The sequence below is a fragment of the Salvelinus alpinus genome, chromosome 14 (genome assembly GCF_045679555.1).
Source record: "Salvelinus alpinus chromosome 14, SLU_Salpinus.1, whole genome shotgun sequence".
Classification (NCBI taxonomy): Eukaryota; Metazoa; Chordata; class Actinopteri; order Salmoniformes; family Salmonidae; genus Salvelinus; species Salvelinus alpinus.
The window spans coordinates 46,388,991-46,413,745 of NC_092099.1; the positions used below are offsets into that span (position 1 = coordinate 46,388,991).

General features: G+C 44.2%; 1 protein-coding gene across 7 annotated transcripts in view; it reads right to left on the reverse strand.

The window, feature by feature from the left end:
* The window catches only part of LOC139538975 (dedicator of cytokinesis protein 9-like), a 198,091-nt gene that overhangs the window by 24,911 nt on the left and 148,425 nt on the right, over nt 1-24,755 (reverse strand). For 3 of the 7 annotated variants that reach the window (XM_071341588.1, XM_071341594.1, XM_071341589.1), the window contains exons 26-38: nt 20,286-20,411; nt 20,109-20,180; nt 18,147-18,293; nt 17,974-18,057; nt 17,756-17,867; nt 7,681-7,859; nt 7,464-7,580; nt 7,063-7,177; nt 6,813-6,946; nt 3,221-3,335; nt 2,907-2,973; nt 2,717-2,764; nt 145-284 (exon numbers count right to left, since the gene is read on the reverse strand). In XM_071341588.1, the coding sequence (XP_071197689.1) occupies nt 145-284; nt 2,717-2,764; nt 2,907-2,973; nt 3,221-3,335; nt 6,813-6,946; nt 7,063-7,177; nt 7,464-7,580; nt 7,681-7,859; nt 17,756-17,867; nt 17,974-18,057; nt 18,147-18,293; nt 20,109-20,180; nt 20,286-20,411 (1,456 nt within the window). The remainder of the gene's footprint in view (nt 1-144; nt 285-2,716; nt 2,765-2,906; nt 2,974-3,220; nt 3,336-6,812; nt 6,947-7,062; nt 7,178-7,463; nt 7,581-7,680; nt 7,860-17,755; nt 17,868-17,973; nt 18,058-18,146; nt 18,294-20,108; nt 20,181-20,285; nt 20,412-24,755) is intronic. The other 4 variants (XM_071341590.1, XM_071341593.1, XM_071341595.1 and 1 more) reach the window with 2 other exon arrangements.

Consider the following 24,755-nt stretch of genomic DNA (forward strand, 5'->3'; position numbering starts at 1 on the left):
AGAAATGGCTCAGGAACGGCTGACTTTGGACTTGGGTGTGGCACACATGATGATGATGATGATGATGATGATGATGATGATGAGGTGACTGACTACAGAGGGAGGGGCCTATGGTTAAGAGGCGGGTGATTGGGGGACACTTACTGTGGTTAAAAGTGTATGAGTTATCCAGGCTGTTGAGTTGCTGTAAGCGGGCATGTATCATTCCCGCCCTGTTACGGGACACAGGCAGAGTCTGAGACTTCCGCTCATGTGCTGCTATGGGTCCCACCCCTTCCTGGTTCCTGATGAGGAAACAGGAAACTGTTAGACAACTGGCCCACTACCAGCAGGACCAGGGTTAGTCAAGCAGGTTAGAATGGATATTACACATACCAGGGCCAGGGTTAGTCAAGCAGGTTAGAATGGATATCACACATACCAGGACCAGGGTTAGTCAAGCAGGTTAGAATGGATATCACACATACCAGGGCCAGGGTTAGTCAAGCAGGTTAGAATGGATATTACACATACCAGGGTTAGTTAAGCAGGTTAGAATGGATATCACACATACCAGGGCCAGGGTTAGTCAAGCAGGTTAGAATGGATATTACACATACCAGGACCAGGGTTAGTCAAGCAGGTTAGAATGGATATTACACATACCAGGACCAGGGTTAGTCAAGCAGGTTAGAATGGATATCACACATACCAGGACCAGGGTTAGTCAAGCAGGTTAGAATGGATATCACACATACCAGGGCCAGGGTTAGTCAAGCAGGTTAGAATGGATATCACACATACCAGGGCCAGGGTTAGTCAAGCAGGTTAGAATGGATATCACACATACCAGGGCCAGGGTTAGTCAAGCAGGTTAGAATGGATATTACACATACCAGGGCCAGGGTTAGTCAAGCAGGTTAGAATGGATATCACACATACCAGGGCCAGGGTTAGTCAAGCAGGTTAGAATGGATATCACACATACCAGGGCCAGCGTTAGTCAAGCAGGTTAGAATACCTAACTATTCTATTGATCACAACATTAGAAGGAAATACTGTATAGCCTGGTAGCCAGATCAGTTCCTGTTTAAGGTTGTCTAAATCATAAACTGGCTCCCAGGCTAGAAATAGGGCCAAAGTGAAAATAAAATCCATAGGAATGTCTGCTTTAGGTATGTTAGGAGCATTTTGAGGCTAATTTGACACACAACTATTCTTTCTACACTGAGTGTACAAAACATTAGGAACACCTTCCTAATATTGAGTTGCACCCTCTTTTGCCCTCAAAACAGTCTCAATTCGTCAGGGCATGGTCTCTACAAGGTTTCGAAAGTGTTCGACAGGGATGCTGGCTCATGTTGACTCCAATGTTTCCCACAGTTGTCAAGTTGTCTTGATGTCCTTTAGGTGGTGGACCTTTCTTGATAGACACGGGAAACTGTTGAGCGTGGAAAAACCCAGCAGCGTTGGCGTTCTTGACACAAACCGGTGTACCCATACTAATAAAGGCATTTTAATTAATTATATGAAGAGTGCCTTGTTCCTCCTTTCTTTTTGATGACCAATCTACCCCTTTTACCAAAGAGCACCTTCTATCTCCCAAAATGTACTATTGTGTACCTTAGTAGCGCTTCCCTTCCTCCTCTTTCTACTGCTTAAAAATCCTCCTTTAACATGTCTCCTCCCTTTCATCTACACTGATTGAAGTGGATTTAACAAGTGACATCAATAAGGAATCATAGCTTTCAACCTGGATTCACCTGGTCAGTCTAAGTCATGGAAAGAGCAGGTGTTCATAATGTTTTGTGCATTCAGTGTATTTGTGAACAGGTTGTGAGGCGAATCCAGAGAAGCAGACATTGCTAGAGCAGCACTATAGCAGTTAGTAGCAGCAGAAGCCAACTCATGCATGTGATTATGAAAGAGACACAGTCGACGGTGAAGCTCATGGCAGGTTTGTGTGGTGCGATTACATGGAGTTATAAGATGGCCAACCAAAGTGGTGTGGAGTTATAAGATGGCCAACCAAAGTGGTGTGGAGTTATAAGATGGCCAATCAAAGTGGTGTGGAGTTACAAGATGGCCAATCAAAGTGGTGTGGCGTTATAAGATGGCCAATCAGAAAAGAGAGAAGAAAACATGCTTTTAGTATAGGAGACTTAATTCCATTTGTAGTCTTACCCAAGCAGGAGGGGGCAGGAGCCATGTTTGTTTAATTTACTATATTAAACTTGCCAGCATTAAAGTGAACAGATAAACAGACAGTGGTGGTGGTCAGAGAGATAGGAGAGCCATCAGGACAGAGCTCTCACAGAGAAAGTGTGTGCCAGAGTCCAGTCCAAAGGTCAATATGAGCGTACTGGGTGGTGTGTGGTTATAGTGTGCGTTCTGTAGCGTTCGAGGGCCTTTACTTTACACACAACGGTAATACAACTGAACGAACCAAGCCACACATGGGCAATGTTTTAGACCTATCACTAGCGACATCAGACAATGGTTGTGTCATTCAAACGATCTCAGGTGTTACTAGAAAACATTAATAGCATCTTCAGTAGATAGCTTGTGGTGTACTATCACCTTAAAATGGCTCGGACAATATTCACACTGACATTAAAACAGCAACATTTTCAACACGATACTATCAACAAAAGGTGTAATAAATTAACTCATTTAGTCTCATCTACAGGTTTTAGCTTAAAAGCTTCAATTGAAACCATTCGGACAACAACATTACCTTGCGATGCATCTCTTTCCTATATATCTGAATTGATGGAGACACACTCTGGAGACAAAAAAAGCATTAGACTCATTGTTACTCATTGCGGCTAATAAAAAGATGCTTAAACATACTCAATCTACACAGTAAAATGGTATAAAGTAGCACGGGGTCAATAACAAGGTTAAGCTGACAGTCCGATGCTTACTCTACTAGAGTGAAGAAGTCCATGAGCTCAGTAGACGAGGCCTTGTTCCAATAGGTAAACAGAGCATCTGAACGAAGGAGAGGGGAAGCGTTATATGTGTGTCCTACATGGTAACCTATATCCTATAGTACCCTATGGGCCCTTGTTAAAAAAAAGTAGTGCACAAAATAGGGAATAGGGTGTCATTTAGGACGCAGTCCTGAGGAAAACTACCGGCTGTAGGAATACACAGTTCACTAAGGATACCCCCCCCCCCCCAAAAATCAAAATCAAAATCAAATGAAGTGCTTGAGTAGAGAGCGGTAAAGTCTTACCCTCAGACATGTTCTTGAGGACGTGGAGGAAGCACATGAGCAGGCTCTTGATCTCAGCCTGGTCCAGCTTGTCACAACGCAGCAGGCTGCCGCTCAGAGCTGCCGCTGGCTGGCTCTGAGGAACAGTCACGCTGATCAGAGATCAGCTAAAATACACTACAACACACGCTACTGACACCCTGTTTGCACTGCTCTAGTAACACAGTAATGCTATTGGGAGATTTGTGCTTGTTGTTCTATTTGCCATGTTGTTGTTCTTAATGTCTGGTAATCTGTACATGTTTTATAAGGCAAAAAAAAAATAAGATACTGAAGAATTTTGAATGCTGATTTCTGTACCTTGGTCAGCAAAGAGAAAAACGTTAGTATTACATCATCAGTTCAATGATATACTCAAGTACCTTTCAGTACATCTATTTCTGATGATGTAATACTCAAGTACCTTTCAGTACATCTATTTCTGATGATGTCATACTAAAGTACCTTTCAGTACATCTATTTCTGATGATGTAATACTCAAGTACCTTTCAGTACATCTATTTCTGATGATGTCATACTAAAGTACCTTTCAGTACATCTATTTCTGATGATGTCATACCAAAGTACCTTTCAGTACATCTATTTCTGATGATGTCATACTAAAGTACCTTTCAGTACATCTATTTCTGATGATGTCATACTAAAGTACCTTTCAGTACATCTATTTCTGATGATGTCATACTAAAGTACCTTTCAGTACATCTATTTCTGATGATGTCATACTAAAGTACCTTTCAGTACATCTATTTCTGATTTCTGATGATGTAATACTAAAGTACCTTTCAGTACATCTATTTCTGATGATGTCATACTAAAGTACCTTTCAGTACATCTATTTCTGATGATGTCATACTAAAGTACCTTTCAGTACATCTATCTCCTATACATTTACATTCATATGATGCACTCATAAGCAGGTAAGCCAACTGTAATGGCTAGCAGCAAGCACAGGGTACTCATGGTGCCGTATGACTACACTAATGGAGTCAGTCACTCAGGCCCTTCTGGGCTCTAGATGCGGGGGAGACTGCCAGATCAGTTGTACGTGCAGGGCTTAAATCACTAGAACTCTCCAAGCCGGGACAGAGAGCAGGAAGCAGGAATCAACAAAGCACTCTCCAAGCCGGGACAGAGAGCAGGAAGCAGGAATCAACAAAGCACTCTCCAAGCCGGGACAGAGTGCAGGAAGCAGGAATCAACAAAGCACTCTCCAAGCCGGGACAGAGAGCAGGAAGCAGGAATCAACAAAGCACTCTCCAAGCCGGGACAGAGAGCAGCAAGCAAGAATCAACAAAGCACTCTCCAAAACGGGACAGAGAGCAGGAAGCAGGAATCAACAAAGCACTCTCCAAAACGGGACAGAGAGCAGGAAGCAGTGGAGTAGCAGATCTACCATAGCGTGGGAAAATACAGCGTCTTCCTTTACCAGCGGTGAGTTAGTGTAGACCAGAGCTAACAGACTGAAGCCATATCTTGTTGACAGAGATAGTTAGCAGCTAAACTTAGCTGCCATATACACTGATTATACCAAACATTTGGAACACCTTCCTAATATTGAGTTATACCTCCACCCTTTTGCCCTCAGAACAGCCTTCATTCGATGGCGCATGGACTCTACAATGTGTCAAAATATTTCCACAGGGACGCTGGCCCATGTTGACTCCAATGCTTCCCACAGTTGTGTCAAGTTGGTTGAATGTCCTTTGGGTGGCGGACCATTTTTGATACAGACAGGAACCTTTTGAGCATGAAAAACCCAGTAGCGTTGCAGTTCTTGACATAAAGTGGTGCGCCTGGCACCTACTACCATACCCCATTCAAATGCACTTACATCTTTTGTCTTGCCCATTCATCCTCTGAATGACACACATACACAATCCGTGTCTACAATTGTCTTAAGGCTTAAAAATCCTTCTTTAACCTGCCTCGTCCCTTTCATCTACACTGATTGAAGAGGATTTAACAAGTGACATCAATAAGAGATCATAGATCATAGAGATCATCATTCACCTGGTCAGTCTATGCCATGAAAAGAGCATTTGTCCTTAATGTTTTGTACACTCAGTCTGAAAACTTGACTAAACACAGTAGGCGATCATTTTCATGAATTCTTTATCAAAGAGAGACTATATATCGTAGATGGATGTCATTCATGGCTTAAAAATGAAGCAGATATTACATTGTCTTTCTTTCCCTTTCTGACTGACTGTCTCCTCAGACTATCATTCATAGAGAAAACTGTGAAAATAACAGACATAAACATAACACAAAGAAAGGGGACCTCCTCAGTACATACTGTATAGGGCTTGTGACGGTCATGGAATTTTGGATGACGGTTATTGGTCAGCCAAAATGACCGCGGTCACCGTTATAACCAATCAAATGTTCTCCTTTTCCTCAGCTCCTGACGGCATATGTCTATGTGTGCTTCCGCAGGGAGGAGGAGGGCGTTGCCTAGGCAACCGAATACTCGCTCGCTACAACACCTGTCTTGTTTCAGCAAGGAGCAACAACGTTTCATCGTGTTGTTGAGAATCCATAAACGGTAACTGTGCCAACCCTAAGTTCTAGAGTTCTGAGAACAATCCTCTAAAACTCTTACAGCTAAAAGAGTCACACGGCACACATGAGGGAGATGAGAAATGAAGAGACTCCAGCCAGGTTGCATGCTTCAGTGTCACTCCTACAGAAAACCAGGAAGCAGTAGCTGGGCTTCATGGCACCAGAGATTAAACCGTGTATCATCCTCCTGGCAAAGAAAGGACCTCGGCAAAGACTAAAACACACACTCACACACACAGGACACTTCCTGGGAGGAAGGGGAGAAAGTAAGGGTGAGGGATGTTAATTCTAATTCTGTACTTTGAGTGGAGTGGTGGGATTCTCTGAGACACTGGGGACTGTGAGCAGGATAAAATCCACGGTGGCGGGTTTGGAGCGAATGGAGTCCTCGGGTTCGGAAAATAAGCGTAGCATATTGGCAGAGTGTCTCCGCCTGCATTTCTCCTTCTGCCAGCAGCAGTAGTGGGTAGGTGGATGGAGGAGTCAATAGTACAAGTTAACAGGCACTAACCTCATAACTGTCAATGGTATAACAGGTGTACCTCTTATGTGTCTGTCTGAGAAAATACTGAAAACGATGCATGGAACATCCTCAACTAAATCTATGGCCTAAATATGACCAACTAAATAGCTGCTGAAACTCACATTGACCCCACCCAGGTTAATTTCTAGCCTAACTAGACTAACAGACTAACACTAACAGACTAGACTAACAGACTAACACTAACAGACTAGACTAACAGACTAACAGACTAGACTAACAGACTAACAGACTAACACTAACAGACTAACACTAGCAGACTAACACTAACAGATTAACAGACTAACATCACTGCAGTAGCCATGTGCTACAGTCCTCAGGCATTGGCTAGACCCTCAGTAACTGATGTCGAGCAGATCTCAGCCTGCAGTGATTTGACCAATAATAAGTCAACATAATCATGTTTAAGTAATGGTCCATGACACTGGCTGTAGTATGAGTCCACGGTACCTTGTCCAGAGAGTTGTTCTTATCGTTGCTCTTCTCATGAAGGCTGTATCCAGAGTCAGTGCTGATTAGGGAGCCCCGGGAGTCAGCGTGGCGGACAGAGTTAACGTTGGGGGTAGAGGATGCATGAGGGGAGGCTGAAGAACATAGACATGTCAGCACGGTTAAATATATGACCCTTATGTCCCTCAATCACCACTGGACAACATGAGTTGAATCTCACGTCGGTGCCAAAAGGAGACTGAAATCTCACCGGTGCCAGAGATGACTCCAAACAAATCCTTGTGCAAACTGTTGTCGAAAAAAGTACTGGACCTCGGAGGCGTCATTATCACGGTGTTGCCCAAGAGTGGATCATCTCTTCCATTCTGAAAGGAAAATGAACCATTAATCAAGTCTTTGCAGTTAGAGATTTGAGTTGTGGTCATAGCCAGCCACTAGATGGCAGCCGTACGCTGTTGATTTGAGTTGTTGTCGTAGCCAGCCACTAGATGGCAGCCTTACGTTGTTGATTTGAGTTGTTGTCGTAGCCAGCCACTAGATAGAAGCCTTACGTTGTTGATTTGAGTTGTTGTCGTAGCCAGCCACTAGATGACAGCCTTACGTTGTTGATTTGAGTTGTTGTCGTAGCCAGCCACTAGATAGAAGCCTTACGTTGTTGGAGTAGTTGATGGTGAATGGGGAAACTTCCTTCACGTTGAGCCTGTGGACGTTCTCCTGGAGCAGACCGAACAGGGGCAAGTAAAGGGTGGCCAACCTAGCCTGCTGACTCTGAAATAGAGATAATCTGATGAAATAAACTTCCTTTTCCTTTAAGAAGAATTACTAAATGACGAGAGAGGAAAGAGACAGGGATGACTGGGCTGCTTACCTTGGAGGTGTAGCGCTCGTCAAAGGTGTGCTTGACCATCAGGTTCTTGAGCACGTGGATGGATATCTGACGGATCTCCCGGAACTCCTGCAAGGCCCCGCCCACCTCCCGCAGCAGCAGCCCAACCAGGAAGTGGTTCTTACAGAAGTCGTCTGTCAGCGAGTAGTCCAACTGGAGGTCTGGGAGGAGGACAAACAGGAGACAGACGTTAGGAGGACGTCCCAAACGTGAACTATCTGCTATGATGTAAACAACAACACAACAGCAGCACTGAGTTGATGTTTGAACTGTTAGACTGGGGTCCATCAGGACAGTATAGGTAGGGGTCCATCAGGACAGTATAGGTCTATCAGGACAGTATAGGTCTATCAGGACAGTATAGGTAGGGGTCCATCAGGACAGAATAGGTAGAGGTCCATCAGGACAGTATAGGTCTATCAGGACAGTATAGGTCCATCAGGACAGTATAGGTAGGGGTCCATCAGGACAGTATAGGTCTATCAGGACAGTATAGGTCTATCAGGACAGTATAGGTCTATCAGGACAGTATAGGTAGGGGTCCATCAGGACAGTATAGGTCTATCAGGACAGTATAGGTCTATCAGGACAGTATAGGTAGGGGTCCATCAGGACAGAATAGGTAGAGGTCCATCAGGACAGTATAGGTCTATCAGGACAGTATAGGTCCATCAGGACAGTATAGGTAGGGGTCCATCAGGACAGTATAGGTCTATCAGGACAGTATAGGTCTATCAGGACAGTATAGGTCTATCAGGACAGTATAGGTAGGGGTCCATCAGGACAGTATAGGTCTATCAGGACAGTATAGGTCTATCAGGACAGTATAGGTAGGGGTCTATCAGGACAGTATAGGTCTATCAGGACAGTATAGGTCCATCAGGACAGTATAGGTAGTTGTCTATCAGGACAGTATAGGTAGTGGTCTATCAGGACAGTATAGGTAGGGGTCTATCATGACAGTATAGGTCTATCAGGACAGTATAGGTAGGGGTCTATCAGGACAGTATAGGTAGGGGTCTATCAGGACAGTATAGGTCTATCAGGACAGTATAGGTAGGGGTCCATCAGGACAGAATAGGTAGAGGTCCATCAGGACAGTATAGGTCTATCAGGACAGTATAGGTCCATCAGGACAGTATAGGTAGGGGTCCATCAGGACAGTATAGGTCTATCAGGACAGTATAGGTCTATCAGGACAGTATAGGTCTATCAGGACAGTATAGGTAGGGGTCCATCAGGACAGTATAGGTCTATCAGGACAGTATAGGTCTATCAGGACAGTATAGGTAGGGGTCTATCAGGACAGTATAGGTCTATCAGGACAGTATAGGTCCATCAGGACAGTATAGGTAGTTGTCTATCAGGACAGTATAGGTAGTGGTCTATCAGGACAGCATAGGTAGGGGTCTATCATGACAGTATAGGTCTATCAGGACAGTATAGGTCTATCAGGACAGTATAGGTAGGGGTCTATCGGGACAGTATAGGTCTATCAGGACAGTATAGGTCCATCAGGACAGTATAGGTAGTTGTCTATCAGGACAGTATAGGTAGTGGTCTATCAGGACAGTATAGGTAGTGGTCTACCAGGACAGTATAGGTAGGGGTCTATCAGGACAGTATAGGTCTATCAGGACAGTATAGGTAGTGGTCTATCAGGACAGTATAGGTCCATCAGGACAGTATAGGTAGGGGTCTATCAGGACAGTATAGGTCTATCAGGACAGTATAGGTAGTGGTCTATCAGGACAGTATAGGTAGGGGTCTATCAGGACAGTATAGGTCTATCAGGACAGTATAGGTAGGGGTCTATCAGGACAGTATAGGTAGTGGTCTATCAGGACAGTATAGGTAGGGGTCTATCAGGACAGTATAGGTAGGGGTCTATCAGGACAGTATAGGTCTATCAGGACAGGGTCTATCAGGACAGTATAGGTAGGGGTCTATCAGGACAGTATAGGTCTATCAGGACAGTATAGGTAGTGGTCTATCAGGACAGTATAGGTAGTGGTCTATCAGGACAGTATAGGTCTATCAGGACAGTATAGGTAGGGGTCTATGAGGACAGTATAGGTCTATCAGGACAGTATAGGTCTATCAGGACAGTATAGGTAGTGGTCTATCAGGACAGTATAGGTCTATCAGGACAGTATAGGTAGGGGTCTATCAAGACAGTATAGGTAGTGGTCTATCAGGACAGTATAGGTAGTGGTCTATCAGGACAGTATAGGTAGGGGTCTATCAAGACAGTATAGGTAGTGGTCTATCAGGACAGTATAGGTAGGGGTCTATCATGACAGTATAGGTCTATCAGGACAGTATAGGTCTATCAGGACAGTATAGGTAGGGGTCTATCAGGACAGTATAGGTCTATCAGGACAGTATAGGTCTATCAGGACAGTATAGGTAGTGGTCTATCAGGACAGTATAGGTCTATCAGGACAGTATAGGTAGGGGTCTATCAGGACAGTATAGGTCTATCAGGACAGTATAGGTCTATCAGGACAGTATAGGTAGGGGTCTATCAGGACAGTATAGGTAGGGGTCTATCAGGACAGTATAGGTAGTGGTCTATCAGGACAGTATAGGTAGGGGTCTATCAGGACAGTATAGGTCTATCAGGACAGTATAGGTAGTGGTCTATCAGGACAGTATAGGTAGTGGTCTATCAGGACAGTATAGGTAGGGGTCTATCAGGACAGTATAGGTCTATCAGGACAGTATAAGTAGGGGTCTATCAGGACAGTATAGGTAGGGGTCTATCAGGACAGTATAGGTAGGGGTCTATCAGGACAGTATAGGTAGTGGTCTATCAGGACAGTATAGGTCTATCAGGACAGTACAGCTAGGGGTCTATCAGGACAGTATAGGTAGTGGTCTATCAGGACAGTATAGGTAGGGGTCTATCAGGACAGTATAGGTAGTGGTCTATCAGGACAGTATAGGTAGGGGTCTATCAGGACAGTATAGGTAGTGGTCTATCAGGACAGTATAGGTCTATCAGGACAGTACAGCTAGGGGTCTATCAGGACAGTATAGGTAGTGGTCTATCAGGACAGTATAGGTAGTGGTCTACCAGGACAGTATAGGTAGTGGTCTATCAGGACAGTACAGCTAGGGGTCTATCAGGACAGTATAGGTAGTGGTCTATCAGGACAGTATAGGTAGCGGTCTATCAGGACAGTATAGGTAGTGGTCTATCAGGACAGTATAGGTAGGGGTCTATCAGGACAGTATAGGTAGTGGTCTACCAGGACAGTATAGGTAGGGGTCTATCAGGACAGTATAGGTCTATCAGGACAGTATAGGTAGTGGTCTATCAGGACAGTATAGGTCCATCAGGACAGTATAGGTAGGGGTCTATCAGGACAGTATAGGTAGGGGTCTATCAGGACAGTATAGGTCTATCAGGACAGTATAGGTAGGGGTCTATCAGGACAGTATAGGTAGTGGTCTATCAGGACAGTATAGGTAGGGGTCTATCAGGACAGTATAGGTAGGGGTCTATCAGGACAGTATAGGTCTATCAGGACAGGGTCTATCAGGACAGTATAGGTAGGGGTCTATCAGGACAGTATAGGTAGTGGTCTATCAGGACAGTATAGGTAGTGGTCTATCAGGACAGTATAGGTCTATCAGGACAGTATAGGTAGGGGTCTATGAGGACAGTATAGGTCCATCAGGACAGGGTCTATCAGGACAGTATAGGTCTATCAGGACAGTATAGGTCTATCAGGACAGTATAGGTAGTGGTCTATCAGGACAGTATAGGTCTATCAGGACAGTATAGGTAGGGGTCTATCAAGACAGTATAGGTAGTGGTCTATCAGGACAGTATAGGTCTATCAGGACAGTATAGGTAGGGGTCTATCAAGACAGTATAGGTAGTGGTCTATCAGGACAGTATAGGTAGTGGTCTATCAGGACAGTATAGGTAGTGGTCTATCAGGACAGTATAGGTAGGGGTCTATCAAGACAGTATAGGTCTATCAGGACAGTATAGGTAGTGGTCTATCAGGACAGTATAGGTAGGGGTCTATCATGACAGTATAGGTCTATCAGGACAGTATAGGTCTATCAGGACAGTATAGGTAGGGGTCTATCAGGACAGTATAGGTCTATCAGGACAGTATAGGTCTATCAGGACAGTATAGGTAGTGGTCTATCAGGACAGTATAGGTCTATCAGGACAGTATAGGTAGGGGTCTATCAGGACAGTATAGGTCTATCAGGACAGTATAGGTAGGGGTCTATCAGGACAGTATAGGTAGTGGTCTATCAGGACAGTATAGGTAGGGGTCTATCAGGACAGTATAGGTCTATCAGGACAGTATAGGTAGTGGTCTATCAGGACAGTATAGGTAGTGGTCTATCAGGACAGTATAGGTAGGGGTCTATCAGGACAGTATAGGTCTATCAGGACAGTATAAGTAGGGGTCTATCAGGACAGTATAGGTAGGGGTCTATCAGGACAGTATAGGTAGGGGTCTATCAGGACAGTATAGGTAGTGGTCTATCAGGACAGTATAGGTCTATCAGGACAGTATAAGTAGGGGTCTATCAGGACAGTATAGGTAGTGGTCTATCAGGACAGTATAGGTAGGGGTCTATCAGGACAGTATAGGTAGTGGTCTATCAGGACAGTATAGGTAGTGGTCTATCAGGACAGTATAGGTAGTGGTCTATCAGGACAGTATAGGTCTATCAGGACAGTACAGCTAGCGGTCTATCAGGACAGTATAGGTAGTGGTCTATCAGGACAGTATAGGTAGGGGTCTATCAGGACAGTATAGGTAGTGGTCTATCAGGACAGTATAGGTCCATCAGGACAGTATAGGTAGGGGTCTATCAGGTCACTATAGGTCTATCAGGACAGTATAGGTAGGGGTCTATCAGGACAGTATAGGTCTATCAGGACAGTATAGGTAGGGGTCTATCAGGACAGTATAGGTAGGGGTCTATCAGGACAGTATAGGTCTATCAGGACAGTATAGGTCTATCAGGACAGTACAGCTAGGGGTCTATCAGGACAGTATAGGTAGTGGTCTATCAGGACAGTATAGGTAGTGGTCTATCAGGACAGTATAGGTAGGGGTCTATCAGGACAGTATAGGTAGTGGTCTATCAGGACAGTATAGGTAGTGGTCTATCAGGACAGTATAGGTAGTGGTCTATCAGGACAGTACAGCTAGGGGTCTATAAGGACAGTATAGGTAGGGGTCTATCAGGACAGTATAGGTAGTGGTCTATCAGGACAGTATAGGTAGGGGTCTATCAGGACAGTATAGGTAGTGGTCTATCAGGACAGTATAGGTAGGGGTCTATCAGGACAGTATAGGTAGTGGTCTATCAGGACAGTATAGGTAGGGGTCTATCAGGACAGTATAGGTAGTGGTCTATCAGGACAGTATAGGTAGTGGTCTATCAGGACAGTATAGGTAGTGGTCTATCAGGACAGTATAGGTAGGGGTCTATCAGGACAGTATAGGTAGTGGTCTATCAGGACAGTATAGGTAGGGGTCTATCAGGACAGTATAGGTAGTGGTCTATCAGGACAGTATAGGTAGGGGTCTATCAGGACAGTATAGGTAGTGGTCTATCAGGACAGTATAGGTCCATCAGGACAGTATAGGTCTATCAGGAGAGTACAGCTAGGGGTCTATCAGGACAGTATAGGTAGTGGTCTATCAGGACAGTATAGGTAGGGGTCTATCAAGACAGTATAGGTAGTGGTCTATCAGGACAGTATAGGTAGTGGTCTATCAGGACAGTATAGGTAGTGGTCTATCAGGACAGTATAGGTCTATCAGGACAGTATAGGTAGGGGTCTATCAGGACAGTATAGGTCCATCAGGACAGTATAGGTCTATCAGGACAGTATAGGTAGGGGTCTATCAGGACAGTATAGGTAGTGGTCTATCAGGACAGTATAGGTAGTGGTCTATCAGGACAGTATAGGTAGGGGTCTATCAGGACAGTATAGGTAGTGGTCTATCAGGACAGTATAGGTAGTGGTCTGTCAGAACTTTGACAGCATATAGTGCAATAGGAAAGAATTCACATCCCTTGACTTTTTCCACATTTTGTTACGTTACAGTCTTATTCTGAAATGGATCAAATGAAACATTTCCTCAGCAGTCTACACACAATACCCCATAATGACAACCTGGGTCTGAATACTTTCTGAATGCACTGTAGGTAGTGTACTTGAGTTTGATGAGATGGAAAAGCAATTTAAAACACTCTGAACACTACAACCACTGTGATTATTATTATTTGATCCTGCTGGTCATCTATGAACATTTGAACATCTTGGCCATGTTCTGTTATAATCTCCACCCGGCACAGCCAGAAGAGATTAACGTCAACTCATCATCGTTCCTACCAGGAATATGACTTTCCAGAAACGGATCCAGTGTTTTGCCTTCCACCCAATACAATGGATCTGATCCCAGCCGGCGACCCTGTGCGACGCCGTAAAAGGGGCAAACGAGGCGGTCTCGTGGTCAGGCTTCGGAGACGGGCACATCGCGCTCCACTCCCTAGCATACTACTCGCCAATGTCCAGTCTCTTGACAATAAGGTTGATGAAATCCGAGCACGGGTAGCATTCCAGAGAGACATCAGGGATTGCAACGTGCTCTGCTTCACGGAAATATGGCTAACTCAAGAGACGCTAACGGAGTCGGTGCAGCCAGCTGGTTTCTTCATGCATCGCGCCGACAGAAACAAACATCTTTCTGGTAAGAAGAGGGGCGGGGGGGTATGCCTTATGATTAACGAGACGTGGTGTGATCATCATAACAACACACAGGAACTCAAGTCATTCTGTTCACCTGATCTAGAACTCCTCACAATCAAATGTCGACCGCATTATCTACCAAGGGAATTCTCTTCAATCATAATCACAGCCGTATATATTACCCCCCAAGCAGACACATCGATGGCCCTGAACGAACTTTATCTGACTCTTTGTAAACTGGAAACCACACACCCTGAGGCTGCATTCATCGTAGCTGGGGATTTTAACAAGGCTAATCTAAAAACAAAACTCCCTAAATTCTATCAGCATATCGATTGTGCTACCAGGGCTGGAAAAACCCTAGATCATTGTTATACTAATTTCCGCGACGCATATAAGGCCCTCCCCCGCCCCCCTTTCGGAAAAGCTGACCACGACTCCATTTTGTTGATTCCAGCCTACAAACAGAAACTAAAACAACAAGCTCCCGCGCTCAGGTCTGTTCAACGCTGGTCCGACCAATCTGAATCCACGCTTCAAGACTGCTTCGATCACGCGGATTGGAATATGTTCCGCATTGCGTCCAACAACAATATTGACGAATATGCTGATTCGGTGAGCGAGTTCATTAGGAAGTGCATTGACGATGTCGTACCCACAGCAACGATTAAAACATTCCCAAACCAGAAACCGTGGATTGACGGCAGCATTCGCGTGAAACTGAAAGCGCGAACCACTGCTTTTAACCAGGGCAAGGTGACCGGAAGCATGACCGAATACAAACAGTGTAGCTATTCTCTCCGCAAGGCAATCAAACAGGCTAAGTCCCAGTACAGAGACAAAATCGAGTCGCAATTCAACAGCTCAGACACAAGAGGTATGTGGCAGGGTCTACAGTCAATCACGGATTACAAAAAGAAAACCAGCCCCGTCGCGGACCAGGATGTCTTGCTCCCAGACAAGCTAAACAACTTTTTTGCCCGCTTTGAGGACAATACAGTGCCACTGACACGGCCCCCTACCAAAACCTGCGGGCTCTCCTTCACTGCAGCCGAGGTGAGTAAAACATTTAAACGTGTTAACCCTCGCAAGGCTGCAGGCCCAGACGGCATTCCCAGCCGCGTCCTCAGAGCATGCGCAGACCAGCTGGCTGGTGTGTTTACGGACATATTCAATCAATCCTTATCCCAGTCTGCTGTTCCCACATGCTTCAAGAGGGCCACCATTGTTCCTGTTCCCAAGAAAGCTAAGGTAACTGAGCTAAACGACTACCGCCCCGTAGCACTCACTTCCGTATCACCATATCACCTCCACCCTACCGGACACCCTAGACCCACTCCAATTTGCTTACCGACCCAATAGGTCCACAGACGACGCAATCGCAACCACACTGCACACTGCCCTAACCCATCTGGACAAGAGGAATACCCATGTGAGAATGCTGTTCATCGATTACAGCTCAGCATTTAACACCATAGTACCCTCCAAACTCGTCATCAAGCTCGAGACCCTGGGTCTCGACCCCGCCCTGTGCAACTGGGTCCTGGACTTCCTGACGGGCCGCCCCCAGGTGGTGAGGGTAGGTAACAACATCTCCACCCCGCTGATCCTCAACACTGGGGCCCCACAAGGGTGCGTTCTGAGCCCTCTCCTGTACTCCCTGTTCACCCACGACTGCGTGGCCATGCACGCCTCCAACTCAATCATCAAGTTTGCGGATGACACTACAGTGGTAGGCTTGATTACCAACAACGACGAGACGGCCTACAGGGAGGAGGTGAGGGCCCTCGGAGTGTGGTGTCAGGAAAATAACCTCACACTCAACGTCAACAAAACAAAGGAGATGATTGTGGACTTCAGGAAACAGCAGAGGGAGCACCCCCCTATCCACATCGACGGGTCAGTAGTGGAGAAGGTGGAAAGTTTTAAGTTCCTCGGTGTACACATCACGGACAAACTGAATTGGTCCACCCACACAGACAGCGTTGTGAAGAAGGCGCAGCAGCGCCTCTTCAACCTCAGGAGGCTGAAGAAATTCGGCTTGTCACCAAAAGCACTCACAAACTTCTACAGATGCACAATCGAGAGCATCCTGTCGGGCTGTATCACCGCCTGGTACGGCAACTGCTCCGCCCACAACCGTAAGGCTCTCCAGAGGGTAGTGAGGTCTGCAGAACGCACCACCGGGGGCAAACTACCTGCCCTCCAGGACACCTACACCACCCGATGTCACAGGAAGGCCATAAAGATCATCAAGGACAACAACCACCCAAGCCACTGCCTGTTCACCCCGCTATCATCCAGAAGGCGAGGTCAGTACAGGTGCATCAAAGCAGGGACCGAGAGACTGAAAAACAGCTTCTATCTCAAGGCCATCAGACTGTTAAACAGCCACCACTAACATTTAGCGGCCGCTGACAACATACTGACTCAACTCCAGCCACTTTAAAAATGGGAATTGATGGAAATTATGTAAAAATGTACCACTAGCCACTTTAAACAATGCCACTTAATATAATGTTTACATACCCTACATTACCCATCTCATATGTATATACTGTACTCTATATCATCTACTGCATCTTGCCATCTTTATGTAATACATGTACCACTAGCCACTTTAAACTATGCCACTTTATGTTTACATACCCTACAGTACTCATCTCATATGTATATACCGTACTCTATACCATCTACTGCATCTTGCCATGCCGTTCTGTACCACCACTCATCCATATATCTTTATGTACATATTCTTTATCCCTTTACACTTGTGTGTGTGTATAAGGTAGTAGTTGTGGAATTGTTAGGTTAGATTACTTGTTGGTTATTACTGCATTGTCGGAACTAGAAGCACAAGCATTTCGCTACACTCGCATTAACATCTGCTAACCATGTGTATGTGACTAATAAAATTTGATTTGATTTGATTTGAAGAGGACTGGCCGGAAGAGGACAGCCGGAAGAGGACAGAGCCTGGTTCCTCTCTATGTTTCTTCCTAGGTTCCTGCCTTTCTGGGGAGTTATTCCTAGACACCGTGCTTCTACATCTGCATTGCTTGCTGTTTGGGGTTTTAGGCTGGGTTTCTGTACAGCACTTTGTGACATCGGCTGATGTAAAAGGGGCTTTATAAATACATTTGATTGATTGATTGATTGAACACTAAAATGGACAGGATCCTTCAACTTTGGCAGACAGCTTTCCCAACATCATATTACTGTATAAAAGCATTATGGTTTTAGGTTAGTACAGATAGAAGTATCTCATACAGCCCTGGTATACCTTCATACTGTATATTCTATTTTGCTCACCTTGAAATCTTTGTATCCTCCCATTTCCAAAAGGCATGGGCAGATTCAAGGGGATGTAGTGCTCGTGATTGCATATGACACGCAGGAACTCAAACTTGAACTCAAACAGAGTCTGAAAACAAGATTCCATGTACATAAGTGTTACTCCTAAGGTATAGTGGTGGAAATATGAAAGGTATTGTAATAACTCAACATAATCATATCATCATGAGAACTACCCTGGGGTCTCCAGGCACAAAGCAGTGGATGTAGTGGTTGATCTGCTTGAAGACAAAGCCTCTGTCCATGAGGGTCAAACAGCGCTGTGAAAACAGGAAGAAAATGATTATTTCAGTAGAGTACAAGGATGACCAAGTGTGCCCGTCTAGCCAATCAGATGGCGCCAGCTGACCTTGATGAAGACAGCCAGGCTGTGGTTGGCGTTGCGGGCTGCGTCCAAGTTGTCCTTGTACTTCTGGGTGATGTGGGGCATCATCATGTTGACCAGGGTCTCCACCGTGTGGTGGAACCCGGCCGAGAAACGCTGGTTCCTGGACAGCTGAGAAACAGAGACGAGTTGTTACTGTCAGCGCTGTTACTGTCACAGCTGTTACTATCAGAGTTGTTACTGTCACAGCTGTTACTGTCAGAGTTGTTACTGTCACAGCTGTTACTATCAGAGTTGTTACTGTCAGAGTTGTTACTGTCACAGCTGTTACTATCAGAGTTGTTACTGTCACAGTTGTTACTATCAGAGTTGTTACTGTCACAGCTGTTACTATCAGAGTTGTTACTGTCACAGCTGTTACTATCAGAGTTGTTACTGTCACAGCTGTTACTATCAGAGTTGTTACTGTCACAGCTGTTACTATCAGAGTTGTTACTGTCAGAGTTGTTACTGTCACAGCTGTTACTGTCACAGCTGTTACTATCACAGCTGTTACTGTCAGAGTTGTTACTGTCACAGCTGTTACTGTCAGCACTGTTACTGTCACAGCTGTTACTATCAGAGTTGTTACTGTCAGAGTTGTTACTGTCACAGCTGTTACTATCAGAGTTGTTACTGTCACAGTTGTTACTATCAGAGTTGTTACTGTCACAGCTGTTACTATCAGAGTTGTTACTGTCACAGCTGTTACTATCAGAGTTGTTACTGTCAGAGTTGTTACTGTCACAGCTGTTACTGTCACAGCTGTTACTATCAGAGTTGTTACTGTCACAGCAGTTACTATCAGAGTTGTTACTGTCACAGCTGTTACTGTCAGAGTTGTTACTGTCACAGCTGTTACTATCAGAGTTGTTACTGTCACAGCTGTTACTGTCAGAGTTGTTACTGTCAGAGTTGTTACTGTCACAGCTGTTACTATCAGAGTTGTTACTGTCACAGCTGTTACTATCAGAGTTGTTACTGTCACAGCTGTTACTATCAGAGTTGTTACTGTCACAGCTGTTACTATCAGAGTTGTTACTGTCACAGCTGTTACTATCAGAGTTGTTACTGTCACAGCTGTTACTGTTGTTACTGTCACAGCTGTTACTGTCACAGCTGTTACTGTTGTTACTGTCACAGCTGTTACTGTCACAGCTGTTACTATCAGAGTTGTTACTGTCACAGCTGTTACTGTCACAGCTGTTACTGTCACAGCTGTTACTGTTGTTACTGTCACAGATGTTACTGTCACAGCTGTTACTGTTGTTACTGTCACAGCTGTTACTGTCACAGCTGTTACTGTTGTTACTGTCACAGCTGTTACTGTCACAGCTGTTACTGTTGTTACTGTCACAGCTGTTACTGTCACAGCTATTACTGTGAGATTGATTTTGCGTTAGGATTCCTGAAGTGCCCAGAGGATAACATATGAAAGTACTATGCAACACTTCAATTTGGTGCTCGAGGAGCTACACACTTCCAACAACACATTGTTGTTTTGTTTCTGACCCCACCACTGCTGTTCCCAGAGAGAGGCCATAACAGGTTGTGTTTCTGACCCCACCACAGCTATTCCTAGAGAGAGGCCATCCCAGTGAGCCACCACAGAACCACAGTAGAGGGAGCAACCCTTAATGGAAACTCCCTGTTTCCTCTGTTCAGTGTGGCACACTCCTGAGGGAGAGTAATGGTTCCTACAGGAGCTTCCTGGTTATACATGGCCATGTCAGGGAGGAAACTCAGGGCTATGGTTGGTTAGGGGAGACTGCTGTGGATAGCATTGAAGTGATGGTTAGTTATGAGACATGGCTGTGCTTTATTCTGTGTGAGGACTGTGGCAGCCCACATTGCTGCGCATGTTAGGAGCTCAAACTCATAAGCTGACATTTATATCATAGAAAAAAAATGAAGACTTGGCTTAGTCAAGTGTCACAACAGACTTACCCTCACTTTACTGCTCTCAATCAAGTACTGTGCCATGGACTTCACTAAGGCTTCGAAGAAATACCACGAGTACTACGAAACAGAGATACAGAAACAAATACAAATCAATGCAAACATGAAACTTGATGTAAATGTCCAGAAAACCCTTCTTCACCCTATTGCTGTGCTGTTCATTACCTTGAGCAATTTGTTGCTAGTGAGGAAGTCTGTGGAAGGCTTTAGAATTGCAGTCATGGCTTTGGCCAGCTCCTCGTGAACTGTTCTCGTGGTAGAGGATGTGTATGGCTCGGTCTTAAACACATACTGAACCAGGGAGGGAGAAAAGAACATCATGTTCTACAACTACACAGTAGGTAATTGTGCCCTATGACAAATGGACCAGTACCATGCTTACCTGGCTTACTTACTGCAAATTGAGAAATTATGTGACTAAACTCAACAAAAAGAAGAAGAAACTGTATTATGAAGCCAAGATCAATGATATAAAGAATGATGGAAAAACACTTTGGAGTACTTTAAATGAAATTGTGGGCAGAAAGACAAATTCAACTCCATCTTTCATCGAATCAGATGGCTTATTCATCACAAAACCATTTGATGTTGCCAATTATTATAATGATTATTTAATTGGCAAAGTGGGCAAACTTAGGCAGGAAATGTCAACAATGAACAGTGAGCAATTGTATTCATGAATAAAAAAACAAATAATTAAAGAAAAGCATTGCAAGTTTGAATTTTGTAAAGTTAGTGTGGGAGAGGTGGAAAGATTATTGTTATCGATCAATAATGACAAATCTCCTGGCATTGACAACTTCGATGGAAAGCTACTGAGGATGGTAGCTGACTCTATAGCTACTCCTATCTGTCATATCTTTAATCTGAGCCTAGAGGAAGGTGTTTGTCCTCAGTCCTGGAGGGAAGCCAAAGTAATTCCACTACCCAAGAGTGGTAAAGTGGCCTTTACTGGTTGTAACAGCAGACCTATAAGCTTGCTGCCAGCTCTTAGCAAATTGTTGGAAAAAATGGTGTTTGACCAAATACAATGCTATTTCTCTGTAAACAAATGAACAACAGACTTTCAGCATGCTTATAGAGAAGGGCACTCAACATGTACTGCACTGACACAAATGACTGATGATTGGTTGAAAGAAATTCATAATAAAAAGATTGTGGGAGCTGTACTGTTAGATTTCAGTGCAGCCTTTGATATTATTGACCATAACCTGTTGTTAAAAAAAACAATTGTTATGGCTTTTCAACCTCTGCCATATCGTGGATTCAGAGCTATCTATCTAATAGAACTCAGAGGGTTATATTTAATGGAAGCTTCTCTAATGTCAAACATGTAAAGTGTGGTGTACCGCAGGGCAGCTCTCTAGGCCCTCTACTCTTTTCTATTTTTACCAATGACCTGCCACTGGCATTAAACAAAGCATGTGTGTCCATGTATGCTTATGATTCAACCATATACGCATCAGCAACCACAGCTAATGGAGTCACTGAAACCCTTAACAAAGAGTTGCAGTCTGTTTTGGAATGGGTGGCCAGTAATAAACTGGTCCTGAACATCTCTAAAACTAAGAGTATTGTATTTGGTACAAATCATTCCTTAAGTTCTAGACCTCAGCTGAATCTGGTAATGAATGGTGTGGCTGTTGAAAAAGTTGAGGAGACTAAATTACTTGGTGTTACCTTAGATTGTAAACTGTCATGGTCAAAACATATAGATGCAATGGTTGTAAAGATGGGGAGAGGTCTGGCCACAATAAAGAGATGCTCTGCTTTTTTGACACCACACTCCAAAAAGCAAGTTCTGCAGGCTCTAGTTTTGTCTAATCTTGATTATTGTCCAGTCGTGTGGTACAGTGCTGCAAGGAAAGACCTACAGTGCCTTGCAAAAGTATTCACCCCCTTGGCGTTTTTCCTATTTTGTTGCATTACAACCTGTAATTTAAATTGATTTTTATTTGGATTTCATGTAATGGACATACACAAAATAGTCAAAATTGGTGAAGTGAAATGAAAAAAATTACTTGTTTAAAAAAATGCTAAAAAAATATAAAACTGAAAAGTAGTGCGTGCATATGTATTCACCCCCTTTGCTACGAAGCCCCTAAATAAGATCGAGTGCAACCAATTACCTTCAGAAGTCACACAATTAGTTAAATAAAGTCCACCTGTGTGCAATCTCAGTGTCACATGATCTCAGTATATATACACCTGTTCTGAAAGGCCCCAGAGTCTGCAACACCACTAAGCAAGGGGCACCATGAAGACCAAGGAGCGCTCCAAACAGGTCAGGGACAAAGTTGTGGAGAAGTACAGATCAGGATTGGGTTGTAAAAAAATATCCGAAACTTTTAGCACCCCACGGAGCACCATTAAATCCATTATTAAAAAATGGAAAGACTATGTCACCACAACAAACCTGCCAAGAGAGGGCCGTCCATCAAAACTCACAGACCAGGCAAGGAGGGCATTAAACAGAGAGGCAACAAAGAGACCAAAGATAACCCTGAAGGAGCTGCAAACTCCACAGCGGACATTAGAGTATCTGTCCATAGGACCATTTTAAGCCATACACTCCACAGAGCTGGGCTTTACGGAAGAGTGGCCAGAAAAAAGCAATTCCTTAAAGAAAAAAATTTGCAAACACATTAGGTGTTCGCCAAAAGGCATGTGGGAGACTCCCCAAACATATGGAAGAAGGTACTCTGGTCAGATGAGACTAAAATGTAGCTTTTGGCCATCAAGGAAAACGCTATGTCTGGCGCAAACCCAAGGACCTCTCATCACCCGAGAACACCATCCCCACAGTGAAGCATAATAAGTGTGTCTGTCAGAGCTGTGTGTAAGTTGACTATGCAAACAATTTGAGATTTTCAACACAATAATGTTTCTTATAAAAAGAAGAAGTGATGCAGTCAGTCTCTTCCAGATAAGACAAACAGCAGGACAATGACCCAAAGCATACTGCTAAAGCAACACTCGAGTGGTTTAAGGGGAAACCTTTAAATGTCTTGGAATGGCCTAGTCAAAGCCCAGACTTCAATCCAATTGAGAATCTGTGGTAGGACTTAAGGATTGCTGTACACCAGCAGATCCCAACCAACTTGAAGGAGCTGGAGCAGTTTTGTCTTGAAGAATGAGCAAAAGTCCCAGTGGCTAGATGTGCCAAGCTTATAGAGACATACCCCAAGAGACGTGCAGCTGTAATTGCTGCAAAATGTGGCTCTACAAAGTATTGACTTTGGGGGGGTGGATAGTTATGCACGCTCAAGTTCTGGTTTTTGTCTTATTTCTTGTTTGTTTCACAATAAAAATTACTTTGCATCTTCAAAGTGGTAGGCATGTTGGTAAATCAAATGACACAAACCTCCCAAAAATCAATTTTAATTCCAGGTTGTAAGGCAACAAAATAGCAAAAATGCCAAGGGGGTGAATACTTTCGCAAGCCATGTAGTAGTAACATAAGACACATGGATAACATATAAAGACATAAGACAGCTGAACATTAAAGTAACGAACCACATGTTCACGTTGATCATGAGACTGTGGTAATGGAGATATACTAAGAGACGTTCTGGCCCTCTTATTTTCTCCATTGTGCTGACAGACTGACCAGACACATGGGCACCTAAAACAATTGGACACACTAGACTTATAGTCTACACATTCCACTAAAAGCACACATACCAGAGAAATATGCCTAAGGCAACTGGACACTAATGATAAGAAGAGACATAGAGTCTGCCAATTCCAATAAGGACATACCAGAGAACATGCTGGGGCATTGAATTAAATACAGGGTTGAGTCATAGGCCTAGAGTATAGAGGGACATATATTATTTTTAAGACAAGCATGGGTCTGGCCACTATTATAATTTAACTGAAAGCAGATAATGGGCGTTAGTAGGCGTGAACAAGTAGGAAGCCTGAACTAAAAAGATAAGGATGGCAGGAAGAATTAGGGGAAGTATGCTTATTTGCATATGGGGTGGACCCATATGCTATTTATGTATAAATGTTGGAACCGGGGTTGGGAAGCGGTGTGTGTTCCGCGGGGTGTGTTCCGCGGGGACATGCCAGTTGTCTGTACAGTTGTAATAAAGAGCATGTTTGAATTTACAAGTTCTGATAAGCGTTGTATTTGAAAATGTTTTCCACGACATAATTGGCGAGCTTGCCAGGAGTGACAGGGACGGAGATGTTCTTGGCTGACGGGTTCTTTGGACAATCTAAACAAACAGAGGTGGCCACCCAACTATATACGGTAAGCAAGTTCTTACAATAGTTGAAATGTTTGTGTAGATTGCTTCAGAGTCCTGTCTCAGCGGGAGGAATGTCATGTAGGTCTCTCTCTCAAATTTCCTAAAAACGATAAAAACGAAAGAACTTTTGAATTCAAATAAATGTGCATGCATGTGTGAGTTTGGGTTTTGTATGAATGCGCATGTCTAGAGATTGAGTGAACTGGAACTGTGAACTTTGATTGTGTCGGGTGTTTGGCTGGGGGGAGCGGGCATTTGTTCTGGTTGGACTGCTCGAGACAGGTTCATGTGTCTGGTTTGATTGGGGGAGTTGTTCCGTCTGATTCTGCTTGGCCGGGTTCGACCGTATCAGGATCTGTTTTGGGATGTGCGTAAA